This window comes from Benincasa hispida, chromosome 9, assembly GCF_027475165.1.
Source record: "Benincasa hispida cultivar pf3 chromosome 9, pf3_genome.v1.1, whole genome shotgun sequence".
NCBI classification, from domain to species: Eukaryota; Viridiplantae; Streptophyta; class Magnoliopsida; order Cucurbitales; family Cucurbitaceae; genus Benincasa; species Benincasa hispida.
The window spans coordinates 56760765-56774462 of record NC_143486.1 but is presented as its reverse complement, the minus strand read 5'-3'; the positions used below and the strand labels follow the sequence as shown (position 1 = coordinate 56774462).

Below are 13698 nucleotides of genomic sequence, written 5' to 3'. Positions count from 1 at the left end.
TGTTGCAAATCTAATGTAATTATTATGTATTGACTCATATAATTTCTAGTAGAACTGGACTGCATCCCTTTTTTCACCTTCAATTAATTATCTATTCTAAAACTTAAAAATAATATAGCTAATCTATTTGAAAATAAATATAATTAATTTAATAAATCCAAAAAAAAAAAAAAAAAAAAGCAAATCAGTTACCTTTATGCAGTTATGCACTTAGCCAAAGAAAGAAAAACACATTAGTTTTGGATCAAAGACGACTTATTCTACGCCAAGGGTAATCAGTCAGCCATTATGCAAATCTGGCTAATGAAAGAGTGTCATGAAAAGCTATGGACAGGACACAATGGTTGGCAGAGAACTTATACATTGTTAAAACAAGTTTACTATTGGCCGAGTCTCTGAGACGATGTCATATAATTTACCAAGACTTGCCTTGTCTGCTAGCAAGATAATGTCGAAAAGGTGAAATTAACGACATTGTTGGAGCCCCTACATGTGCCCTTTAGAACATAGGAGAGTGTATCCTTCAATTTCATCACCCACCTGCCCAAGGTTGGGGAGTTTGAATCGATCCTTGTTATTATCGACCAGTTCTCAAAATATGTCACGTTTATCCCAACGCCGAATATGTGTACAGCTATGGTGACTGCCCAATTGTTCTTCAAATACATCTTGAAATTATTAGGTGATCCCAATTGTTCATCAACGCCGAAGATGTTAGTGATCGCGAAGGGAGATTCATTGGAACCTTTTGGACGGAACTGTTTAAGATATTAAGTTCTATGCTGAATATTTCTTCCAGATACCATCCTCAAATAGACGTATAGACCGAATGCTTCAACAACATGCTTGAAGAATATTTGCGTTACTTCATCGACACTAAACAAAAGAACTGGATTCAGTTGTTAGATGTTGTTCAATTTAGCTTTAACAGTCAGCAAAGATCCTCAAATGAAAAGACGCCCTTCGAGATAGTATGTGGAAGACAACCACTCATGCCACACTTGGTGGACCACCCTTATGCGGGCAAAAGTCTTCAGGCGCATAACTTTAGCAGAGAATGGAGCTAAACCTCCGAGATAGCACACACCTACTTAGAGAAAGCATCGAGGAGAATGAAGAAGTGGGTGAAGATCCATTCTGTCATCCATGTGAGTATACTTCAAGACCAACACCTTATACGAAAATATGAAGGACCAGTTGAAGTGATTGAGAAAGTCAGGAAAACCTCATATAGGATTCAGTTACCCTCGTGGATGAAGATCCATCATGTCATCCATGTGAGTATACTGAAGCCCTATCACTCGATCCCGATGATGAGTAGCGTAACATGCTGACGCGTCCACCCATCACGATGAAGACTTCAACTGAGAAGGAAGTCGAGCAGATTCTAGATAAATGTACATGCCATATTGGAAAACCAATATGAGAACTGATATAATTCTTGGTGAAATTGAAAGACCTCTTTGACAAAGAAATTAGCTAGGAGCACACGTAAGACCTGAAGAATGTTGCTCCAACGGTCACTAAGTTCGAGTAGAGTCGGTTGATGAGAACATCAACCAATTAAATGGGGGAGAATGTCACGGTCACGCTTGTCTAGTGTTTGTTGCCCATGGCCGCATGCCCATCTCAACCCCCTTTTATCATGCTTTCATCTTATGTATTTCATTCTATAAGTTAGTTTCCTTTATTAGTTCATCTTATTGTAAGTGACCGTGTCTATATGCAAGGGTGACAATCACAAAATTGCTCAGAATTCACTGTATGGGGGTAAGATTAATCATCATATCCTGATACTCGTGAGTTGTATGCTATAAAGTCATGTTGTTGCTTATATGTTCATGGCTTAATCACGCTTTCAAACGTTTGCAAAAACCTTTTTCTCCAAACCTGTTTTCTAAAACATTTTCTCAAGAACAATGGTGGAGGTTGTGAGAAACGCCCATTGTGTCATTGGTTATTCAGATTTGGATTGCCTAACTTGTTCGAGGATGAGAACAAGTATCGCACAATTGCCTCGAGACCCTTATGAAGGTGCGATTGTGACACCAAGCACCACACCGGTGTGTAAGTTTTCTCTTTTGCAAGCTACATTCTCCTTCCTTCAAATAAATTTAATTGTTTGTGTCACGTGAGGGTCAGGTGCATTTGCTCTGCCCCTAACTTTGCATCAACAATGTACTACCGTGGTTTAAAAATATATATGCACCTATAATTTTAGCTCATAACGCGAGTTTTTTTTTTCAAATATTTTTTTAATAATTTTAAATATAGACAATATTATACAACCACAACATTTAGAAAAACTAGTGTAAATAAAATCCATTCAATTTAATTGTCGCATTTTTTTAAAAGTTAAATTGGTAGCTTGTTGTAAAAAAAAAGAAAAAAAAGAAAAAAAAGAAAAAAAAAAGAAAAAAAAGAAAAACTATTCTCTAAAGGTTGCAAATTTTAAATAAAATCTTATAACTCAAAACTCTATTGAATTTACTTTTAAAAAATTGTTATTGTGACTCCAAGCACATGTAGTAACATGTTAGTATGGATAAATACTTAAAGAAATGTGGGCAAATACTCAAACTATACAAATTAATTATTTGTACAATCTATGCATGTATTACGTGACAAATATTATAATGGCCAAAATACCCCATCCCAAAGTAACAAGCAAGCAACCAACATTTTTTATTATTAATAGATAACACTCCCAACGATATATTAATTAAGAATGATGTGAATTCCAACTATTAACCATTATTTATGGAGAATAAATTCATAGTAAGAACAAAAAGTAGTACTAGAAAAAAATAGTATATTTTTTATTAAAAAAATCAAATTCATATTATGTGAAATATATGGGCTATGGAGTCAACTTTGTTGCAAGAGAAAAAAAATAGAGAGTATCTATATTCTAAATTCTTTATATATTTTGATCGTACCAAGGGTCATTATTTATAGATTTTACCACATATGAAAAAGATAATGAAAAATATCTTTAAGAATATATTTAATATATGGACATCCATAATTCGAGTATTTATAACAAACTTATTATTATCGTTATTATTGGTTTTAGGGACATTAGAGTTTGTACATTCAATTTTAAAAGAAAAAAAGTATATTAAGTCTTAATCATTTGAGCGATAGTTATATTAAATATGAATTTTTAAATTCATTATTTAAGTTAGAGGTAATGTTAGAGGTCTTTCACTTTCTCTTAAATCACATAACTTTTTTAGACTACTTGTTCTCATGTCATCTTAAATCACAAATGCACTAAAAAATTTAATCAAATAAATGAAAGCAAATTTAATCATATCATCTAATATTTTTTCGTGAATAGTGCTAGAAAATATTCCATTTATTAATAGAGTAAAATTAGACTTATATTTTGTTTTCTCTTCACAATTAAAACATAATTACAGGTACAGACTATAATTCAACGCGTCAACTTCAACATTACTATTGTGTTGAATGAAAAATAAATTAACAGAAATAATTTTATTACTTTTGTTAGATAAATTAAAAAGAAAAACTTTAAAAGTTAAGAAAATTACTTTTTTTTAATCCCTAAATTTTTGACAATATATGTATGGTTTCTAAAGTTTTAAAATCTATCCTTCTAATCGTCCAAGTTTTAAGAATAAGTTGGAAAAAAAAATCACGCATAGAAAAAATGTCAAACTATTTTAAACGGATAGAAATTGATAGATTTCATCAATATCTATCAATGATAAACTTCTATCAATTTCTATTACTAATAGACTTTTACTAATCTCTACAAGTCTCTATAAAGAATATCAATTTTATTTTATTTTATGTAAATAGTTTCCGTATTATCTATTTTTTGAAAAATTTCCCAAGAAAAATTGCTCATTAATTTATTATTATTATTTCAAACGCTAACATTTGAAATTTGAATTAAAATAATAATTAAAAAACCTATCTTTGGTCTCTCGTCTCTGACACTCGTTCTCTCTTATTTTTTTAATTGATTAAAATATTATGTCAATATTTAAAAATAATAATAGAAAAAAGTAAATGTATTGTAAATCTTTTTTTATAATTAATTTAATAATTAACTTTATTATTTACATGAGATTCATTCAGCAAAAGGCCAAGCCCAATGCGCCCCATTTTCACTGGGCCCAATTCCAAAAATTACTCGGAAAATAGGGAAAGAAAAAAAAAAATTGCTTGTGCATTAAAAAAAAAATCCAAAAAGCCTTCTCTATCAGAGCCAGGTTTCGATCCTGGGACCTGTGGGTTATGGGCCCACCACGCTTCCGCTGCGCCACTCTGATTGTTTAAAATTAGAGTGTTTTTTAATATATATTTCTTTCTGAATAATTTTGGTATATTTATTATACCAAATTTACGATCGTAATCTAAATTTATCAGTCAATAATTGCTTGTGCATTTATAATTATTTTTAGAATTAATTTGGATTCTTGTTCGTTTTTTTTAGACAATTGTTTTTTCTACTACATTATCACCGACTTATAATGATTTAGTTTGTTTTGTTGATAGCAACCATTTTGAATAAATGTTGATAAATTATTGACACACTGGTATTATACTTGAAACAAATTTATAATGAGCATTGCTATACTACTAATGCACTAACAATATACTTGAAATGAATTTTCAATGACTACTAATATACAATTGACACATCAATGTTATATTTTATATGAATTTTGTATAAGTATTAATAAACTATTGATACACTAGTATTGTATTTTGAACGCATAAAGATATCTTATTGATATGCCTATGGTATACTTGAAATTTTTTTAAATTAATATTGATATATAATTGAAATACCTATGTTTTACTTTAAGTATAGAATTATAATTTACATATATCATATTTAGTATATCAACAATATTATTTATATGTTTTCCCTCTCTCTAAATCTGATATATACTAATTGAAATACGATGTACATTTGTTCAATAATTGACACATCAAATTAATTGTAACTTATATGCCATAAAAATCACATCAAATTTTTGAAAATCGAACGATTAATTGATATACTTTATATTTGATATATTGGTTGACACGATTAATGCAATTAAAATATATCATCAAAATCAAATAATTTTGTTTTAAAAACATTAACATATTTGCCAAGACCTAAACTTCGTCGAAATCAAATTTATTAGATGAAAATAATTCAACATCAAAATGAAACAAAGAAAAAAACCATAATTGAAGAAACAACATCCACCATAACACAGCATTTTGATAAACATAAAATAGAAATAATAAAATATTGAAATCATATTTAAAATTTATGCTATATTTATAAATTTGGAAAACCATCGCTAGATTTACTATTACCCTCATGTTTTTTTTGCTACCAATTACAATTTTTCTTTTAAGTATTGACTCACCATTATCCAACTTTTTATATATAAAAGTCATGTGGTAAACCGTCGTTTTAATTCAATAATATGTGAGGTTAAAAGATTCGAACATTTGACCTATTGACATAATATATGAAAAACTACATTGCTCTAAACATCAATAAAAAATAACAATAATAATAATAATAACAACCAACTTATTGTCAAAATGAATATAACAATTTATATTGTTGACTTCAAGATAAAACTTTCATTCTTCACCATATTGTAAAATAGAAAAAAAGTAAAACAAAAACCAACTTTGCTCATCTACCATTATGAAAAAGAAGGTAAAAAAATTAATTATCACAAATTATTCTTTAAAATTTTATTATTACCACATGTGTTGAACGATAAATTAGGGTAAATTACAAATGACTTTGGATCATTATTTTAATTAAATTATAAAATTACATATTATTGATTTTGAAACCATTTACAAATTTAGAATTGTCCTTAAATTAAATTTACCAATGTAAAAATAGACAAATCGAAATTATATACTTATCAAAACAAGCTATCCCAATCAAATTATGTTATGTGTTGGTTGGACTCAACTAATTTAGCCCAAGTTAGAATTGAGCTAAACTTAAATAATCCGCGTTGACTATAACAGACCTAAAAGTTGGATACAAAGTCAAACCCTCTATATAAGGTTCATCAAAATTACATACCACAAAAAATCGAGAATTCTTTAAGTAAAAGATCAAGTCGAAGATCAATAAACTAATATCCGATTCAAAAATCAACAAGTCAAAGATGTAAACAAGACGTCGGAGGATTGTATAATAGGAAATCACTACACAAATCAATACCAATCCCACGAATTCGAATTATCGTGTGAACATGTAATAATGTATTAATTATATGGTCGATTCGATTTATATATATAAAAAAAGTGTTGACTGAAAAAAAAATAGAAAAAAAGAAAAAGAAGGAAAAAAAAAAATACAAGAAGTTTTCGGTTTGCCCAATTTTTTGTAATCGTTGCGTGTTCTTATACCAATCTCTCAACTCCATTCAGATTACTTCGTGACATCCATGGCTTCTTCTTCTTCTCCTTCGTCTAAATCTTTTTGTTCTTTCATTCCCAGAACTATTCTTCTTGTTTCCATCGTGGGGTTTCTTCTTTCATCCCAACTACACGCCCTGAAATCACCGTTTTCCCCTATCGACCTGCTTCCATTGCTACCCAGACAGGTTTCATGGCCGATTCTCAACTATCTCAACAACGCCGCCGATCTTCTTCCGACTTTCGTCGGAGCTGTCACCTCTCCCGAGAACTCTATTCAGTGGCAAGGGGCTTGTTTCTATAAGAACACCGCTTGGCTTGAATTTCATAACAAATCTGGCTCCGAATTTGGCGGTGGTACCCTTCATATAAAGGTGTGTACGAGCTTTGTTTTAGTTTCGAATTTTGTGCTATTTCTGATTGAGTTTTGTGGGGGTTTGGTGTTTGTAAACTAGGAGATTCGGACAAAGTGCTGAGCTGTGTGTAGTGTGTAGTTTATTGATTGTAGTGTAGCTGATTTGTTTTGCTTTCTGAAAGAGTAGAGTAGGGTCGTTAATTCGATAAGATAAGTTTAATTTGAGCTTTTGGGCTTTTGAATTTCATTTTGTAAGTTTGATGGCAGTTAGTGAGTTGGAAGAATGAGCTTAACGTTTACTCTGTGGATATAACATATGAGGTCTTAAATTGACCCCTTACCATTCGTATCAAGTGTCTTGCTAGATTGAATTGATCGACAGAAGACTTTTTCCCCCTTGGTTTATTTGTTTGTGTTTTTACGAGCTGTGAGTGCCCAGGTGATTCTTTATTTATTTGTTTGTTTGTTTTTGTTTTTGTTTTTTGTTTTTTGTTTTTGTTTTTGTTTTTGTTTTTTTTTTTTTTTTTTGTGTTTAATCTTTATAGGAAACTGATTTCATCTTCATTTAAAATGTAATTTTTTTCTTCTGTTTTATGACTTTTGATTTCATTTTTTTAACCAAACTAGGATTGTGCATTTTTTGAGATGTGCCATGTTTGAGGTTTCTTTTACATAAATTTTCGCCTGTTGGCAAATAATTAGGAGTTAGATTTGATTAGGATTATTTTGATGCTGCCCTCTAGCATGCTTTTACCATAAAGATGTGAAAGAATTTGGCTGCCAGTTGCAAGTTTGATGTATCTTCTACTATTAATATATGTCCTATGCAGGCTAGTGATGCACATAGTTGGACGTGTATGGATCTTTATATATTTGCAACTCCATACCGCATAACATGGGACTACTATTTCCTGTCCAGAGAACATACTCTTGAGATTGCCGAATGGGAAGGAAAAGAAGAATTTGAATATGTAAGTTGCTAGCGTGATGCTGGTTAACAAGGTGGTTTTCTAAAAGTTAGCAACTCCTTTTTTTAAACTTGTTGGTATCTTCTTCTGAGATCAGGTTAAAAGGGCAGGCGTTTCAATTTTCCTCTTGCAAGCTGGAGTGTTGAAAACCCTTCAAGCGTTGCTTGATGTCCTCCCTCTGTTTGCAACTTCTGACTGGGGCGAGCAATCTAATATTAAATTTCTTGAGAATCACATGGGTACTACTTTTGAGGAACGTCATCATCCATGGACTACGACTGTTGATGTTGATGATATTCACTCTGGAGATTTTTTAGCACTATCCAAAATTCGTGGTCCATGGGGTGCTTTTGAGACTCTACAGAAGTGGGTTACTGGATCATATGCCGGTCATTCTGCTGTTTGCTTAAGGGACTCTGAAGGAAAGTTGTGGGTTGCTGAATCTGGGCGTGGAAATGGAGTGGTACATGTGCTTTTATTCTTTTTGCTGGAGGATGATATTATTCTTCAGCTGGAAAATGATGTTATTTAAAGCTAACGTGTGCTTTTATTCTTCTTGCAGGAGGATGATATTATTGATATTTTACCATGGGATAAGTGGTGGGACTACACACTCAACAACGACTCATCCAATCCCCACGTTGCATTTCTTCCCTTGCATCCTGATTTGCGGGCAAAGTTTAATGAGACTGCTGCATGGGAGTATGTAAGGAGCATGGTTGGGAAACCATATGGTTATCATAACTTGATATTTAGTTGGATTGACACCACACATGGAAACTATCCACCGCCCTTGGATGCCCATTTGGTATAAATCTGTACCCCTTTTTTTTTTTTTTTTTTTTTTTTGGAATAAGAAACAGCTTCCCATTTATATGATGAAAGGAATTAATGTTCAAAAAATACAAACTCTCAAAGGGAGTGAAAGGGGAAAAAAATACAAACAGAAAATACAACCAAATAGAGATTAGCCATGTTGAGCCAGGAACTTTTTGAAACTTTTTGTCTGAAAGACTTGGAGAGCTTGGGAATGAATGATGAAACTATGAATAAGACCTTCACCAAACATTGAAAACTAATAGCTACTTCAATCTTTCAAAGAAAACCGAGAACCGACTACCAACAAACATAAAGCCTTTCAAAACCCATCATAAAGCAGCCTGATGCAAACAAAAACAGAAATTCTTAATACCAATTAAATTGATTCAATCAAACTCCCAAACTTCAATCCATTTCTGCACGACACCAAATGCATCATTCTCCAGTATATGGTGCCTTGTCATTGTAACACTAACACTAACCTTTCAGATATGGTTAATGAATATTTCTAGCTCTTCGTCAATTGGATTTTCTTAAAAAATATTATTTTGTTTTGTTTCTTTTGTTTTGTTTAGTTGTTTGTTTTTCTTATGAGAAACCTGACAATGTATATTAATCAAAAGAGAACACAACCTAGAAGGTCTTAAATATAAACTTGTCTCAATGATGTTTATATATTTAACTTACCTCTCCTAAAGAGTTTTATCATTTAATTCTATGAGTTTAATTCTGTGAGTTTGATTGTTGGCACTTTTCTACTACAGGTTGCTTCTGTTATGACAATATGGACACGTGTGAGGCCAACCCTTGCGGCAAACTTGTGGAATGAGGCTTTGAACATACGACTTGGAACAAAGGTAGTCATAATGCTTACCTGGTAAAATGAAGAAATCTTTATAAGAAAATTGACGATTGAACGTACGACTTGGAACAAAGGTAGTCATAATGCTTACCTGGTAAAATGAAGAAATCCTTATAAGTGGAGTTGAATATGTAAAATGATGGAAAGGTTTCAGAGAGCACTTTTGTATTCTGTATGGTGTAAGGTATCCCCTTACTATATATTGATAAACAGAGGAAAGTTAAGCCCTAAGGCGATACAAAAACTCCTAGCTGATTAGAGAGGGCTAGCAATTTTTCCTTCACTCCTCTCTTTTGTAACAGCAAAAAGTGTTAAAATAAACATTCCTCACCCCAAACATATATGCAACCCGCATTCCATGCACTATATAACTAACTTGTAGAGGGTGCTTGACCCTTTGCTACCCCTTCTAGAATAGTGTTTCGTGATTAGGGGCCTCACATATTAGTAATTGGTGTAATAGCATTTGTATTACCTTGGGATAGAGAAATGTCCAACAATGCTGGTTCTTAGATGCCTTGTATCAAATTTCTCCTATGGTTGGATCTAATCTCGGAATAGATAGTGAGTGTCAAGGGCACTTGGATCACTTTCTGCGAAAAAGTTCTCTACATATGATCTCATTTTTTAAAAAACAAAAATAAATAAATGAACCACACTTACATTGAGAAAAATTAAATATTGCAAAGGCATAAAAAAGAGAAACAAGCCCAATATCACTAGTGACATCTGACATTGGTCCATAGTTTTTTCCACATTCAATCCCCTTCCCTGCGGCATGATTTTTGACCCATTTTTCATTCCCAATGTTCTTTTGTTTAGCTTTTTTTTTTTTTTTTCCTTGCAGGGCCTCGACCTTCCTGAGATTCTAGTTGAAGTTGAAAAGCAAGGATCGTCTTTTGGTGAACTACTGGCAATTCCTGAACAGGACGACTGGATCTATGCTGATGGGAAATCAGCATCATGTGTTGCTTTTATCCTTGAAATGTACAAGGAGGCTGGGCTTTTTGGTTCACTTGCTAGCTCAATTCAAGTCACAGAGTTCACAGTAAGTTCGCTGAGAATTTTCTGCTATATGTTTACAATTCCTTTTTTTGATGAATGTTAAAAAAAAGTTGGTCAATTTGTGTCATTCCTATTACTTTGTGCCGTTTTTGGACAAGAGACGTTGAAGAAACTAAAAGTCGATGGTGGAGGAATATTTTTATGTTTCATCAGCCATCATTATAGCAAATCTAGCTTATAATCATTCTATTCGACATCCAATCCTTCAATTTGAATAGTTATCTACGTCTGACAGTTTTAATAGGAAACTAGAAGGGGAATTGTAAATTACCTGATCGGTTGTCATATATATTTCATTTCTATATATCTGCTTTGAGTAGGGATAGGGAGTATGTGTTCTATATTAAAGTCAAGTTTGATATAGTTGGGGGGAGAAGTTTGACCCTGTCGAATTTTTCACCAGTCGATAGGTTGTAATTTCTATCCAGTAAATAAAGAGATACCTATTCACATTCCTTGGAGTAGGAATAACCCATATTTTGTTAACTTGTTAATGATATTTGGTTAAATTATAAGTCTAGTCCTTGAATTTTCATATTTGTGTCTAATAAATCTCTAGACTTTAAAAGTTAGGTCCCTAAATTCTAAAATTGTCTATTAGAACCATAGTAGGTTCTTAGTATATACATCATCTTTTAAAATTAATCGAATTATTAGACATAAATTGTATATTGTGTGAAATAGGATCCTAAACTTCAATGCAGTATGTAATAGATATATGAATTTTTAATAATGTCAAATAGGTTTAAGGACATATTATACACAAAATTCAAAGTTCAAGGATTTATTAAATACTAAATTGAAAGTCTAAGGACTTATTAGATACTAAGGGCCATTTAGACACAAAATTGAAAGTATTCTATTAGAACCTAGATCTCCCTTGTCTCTGAGTATGGTAGACGTGCTACCTTTCTCTGCTTCCTTTTTTAGACATGGTTACTAACAATGAGGATTTGGTTCCTATCGGAAAAATAATTCTGATGAAAAAAAATGTAATGTTGATATATGATTAGATTTTAACATTCTGTAATGTATGATTTTGATCATCTTGCCGTGTTTCGGATCTTTAATGTATTATGGATAAAATATGCAGATTAAAGATGCATACACTCTCAACTTTTATGAAAACAATTCAAGCCGCCTTCCGAAGTGGTGTAACGGTGGGGACAATGTCAAGCTTCCATATTGTCAGATTCTTGGAAAGTATCGAATGGATTTACAAGGATATAATAGCATTGATCCCTATAAACATATGAATGAAAGATGCCCTTCTCTTCCAACCGAGTACTTCCGTCCAAAGAATTGCTAGAAACGTCTTGAAAGTTCTTTTCCTGTGGGTAGGATGTGTAGAATATTAAGTAGAGCATCAGTGTGCCTCGGACCAAAAAAAAAAAAAAAAAGGTAGTCCATCAGTGTAGCTGCTAGAATGTTGATAATACAAGTTGTAAATATACCTCACAATGCCCGATGCACAATAGCTGTTAATTTAATGTACATTATATGCCTTAAATGAATGCATGTCTGTATTGAGTTTCAAGTATGTCCGAGTCTGATGACTTCAATTGTTGCCGTATTGATTTTGTTGTAGCTTTTACATATCTGAAGCAATATGTAGTAATTTGTAGCGTATAATGTTGCTTCAGTACTGTTCCAATTTGTCATTCCTATGGAAAATTCAAATAAGGAGGTGCCTCTCTCTTTCTCTCTCTCAATCAGAAAATAGGTTACGTTAACCTTTTTCTGTACCAATGGAAAATCAAGCATACCTATAAAGTTACGAGCTGATGTTTGGTAAATCTCAGTGAAGTCTGCTATTTATATTTATTGAGCTTCTTTTTGATCAGGCTCTGTGAAATAACCTGCATTTACCACTTGTGGAATATATTTTTTTTCACATTGACAATGCGTCTTATGTGAACACCCTCAGTATAATTTATATGTGCATTTTAGATTTTCAATTTGGTATTTGATAGTATGAATTCACAATGAGCCCGCAGAGTCTCATACTCCAACATCAGTTGGTTTGGACTCACGTTTAATTTTATTCGAGCTCCACCAGAGTCATGGATGGATACATCATGAGGCTTGAATCCATGGGATAGATCACGAGGTTTGAACCAATAAGCATTAACAATTTCCCCTGCATCAATAATTTCTCCTAGGAAGATTCTGACTGTATGACCTTACTTGAACAGGATCTGTTCTATAGGTTGTACAATTGTGTCATTTAGTTCTAAGGAAGATTCTGGCCGTTGGCTACCTTGCTAAATTGCTAATGCATATGAAAGGCCTCCCACTTTCTTCATCCATCCTTCCCACGCACTACTTTGGATATTCAGGCTTGAACAGTGGAACAAGAGCATTCTCTCATATGCCTGAATGGTACAAGTTGGTGTAAAAACCATGAGGTTTGATCCAAGCATGTCAGGGCCGAATGGTTTGCTCTGCAAAGTTCTAACAGACTAGCTTCCAACATTTTGATAGATTGAAGATGAACTTGGTAGGAACTTGCCCATCAATGAGGCCAGTTCTTAAAATTTAACCCTGTTTTTTGATTCTCTGCCGGAGCCATTTTTTGTTATCAGGTCGATCAGCTCATGGCATGAAGAAGGGCAAGATGCTGACCTATAAAGGGAAACCAGAGGAAGCTTTCTGAATGATCTCAGACAGGGATGAAGAAGATGATGAAAGTCAGGTACATATATAAACGATTCCTTGTTTAGGATCCAGAAAAAACTTATTGCTTCAAATATGGATTTTATTGTGCAGTACGTTTCAGGTTATTAAATTCATTTAAAGCAAGACTGTTTTTTATTTTTATTTTGTTTTAAATCTTGAACTTTGGGAGTATTTATTTAGTTCTAATACATAGATCAGACCTATTACGAAATTTATAATTTGGCCTTCTATTTATTTTCATTGTTTTTTTAGTAGACTAAAAGTGATTTCAATTTCTACACATCAATAAATATGAATTTTTTTGTTCAACCATGTATTCATATATCTGACTTTTAAGATAAATATAATATCTTAACTGATTAAACTTGTTCAAGTTGACCTAATAGTTAGTGGGAGTTTAGAATTGAGGATAATGCCTTATGTTGAGTGGTCTGTGTCAATTGAGCCATCTTCTGAAGTGCTTTCTTCAAGTCATTAGGTTTGTTTTAAAATATCAATAACATTTCCTAGAAATATCAACTTTT

General features: G+C 32.4%; 1 protein-coding gene and 1 non-coding gene across 2 annotated transcripts; one reads left to right on the top strand and one right to left on the bottom strand.

Moving 5' to 3' along the window:
- Positions 1 to 4232: 4232 nt before the first annotated feature.
- TRNAM-CAU (transfer RNA methionine (anticodon CAU)) lies at positions 4233 to 4304 on the bottom strand. The gene has a single exon. It is a non-coding gene; the product is annotated as a tRNA-Met (tRNA).
- Positions 4305 to 6311: 2007 nt separating this feature from the next.
- LOC120086795 (uncharacterized) lies at positions 6312 to 12035 on the top strand. The gene is made up of 7 exons (XM_039043590.2): positions 6312 to 6800; positions 7612 to 7752; positions 7847 to 8212; positions 8312 to 8557; positions 9333 to 9425; positions 10278 to 10478; positions 11589 to 12035. The coding sequence occupies exons 1-7, from the start codon at positions 6456 to 6458 to the stop codon at positions 11802 to 11804; spliced, it is 1608 nt and encodes a 535-aa protein (XP_038899518.2). The 5' UTR covers positions 6312 to 6455; the 3' UTR covers positions 11805 to 12035.
- The last annotated feature ends 1663 nt before the right edge of the window (positions 12036 to 13698 follow it).

What these genes read in the sequence shown, in the direction of transcription:
- LOC120086795 (XM_039043590.2), top strand. Translation starts at nt 6,456, where the DNA reads ATGGCTTCTTCTTCTTCTCCTTCGTCTAAATCTTTTTGTTCTTTCATT. An exon ending in GTGGTACCCTTCATATAAAG is followed by an intron (nt 6,801 to 7,611) that starts GTGTGTACGAGC and finishes TGTCCTATGCAG; the next exon opens with GCTAGTGATGCACATAGTTG. An exon ending in TTCAAGTCACAGAGTTCACA is followed by an intron (nt 10,479 to 11,588) that starts GTAAGTTCGCTG and finishes TAAAATATGCAG; the next exon opens with ATTAAAGATGCATACACTCT.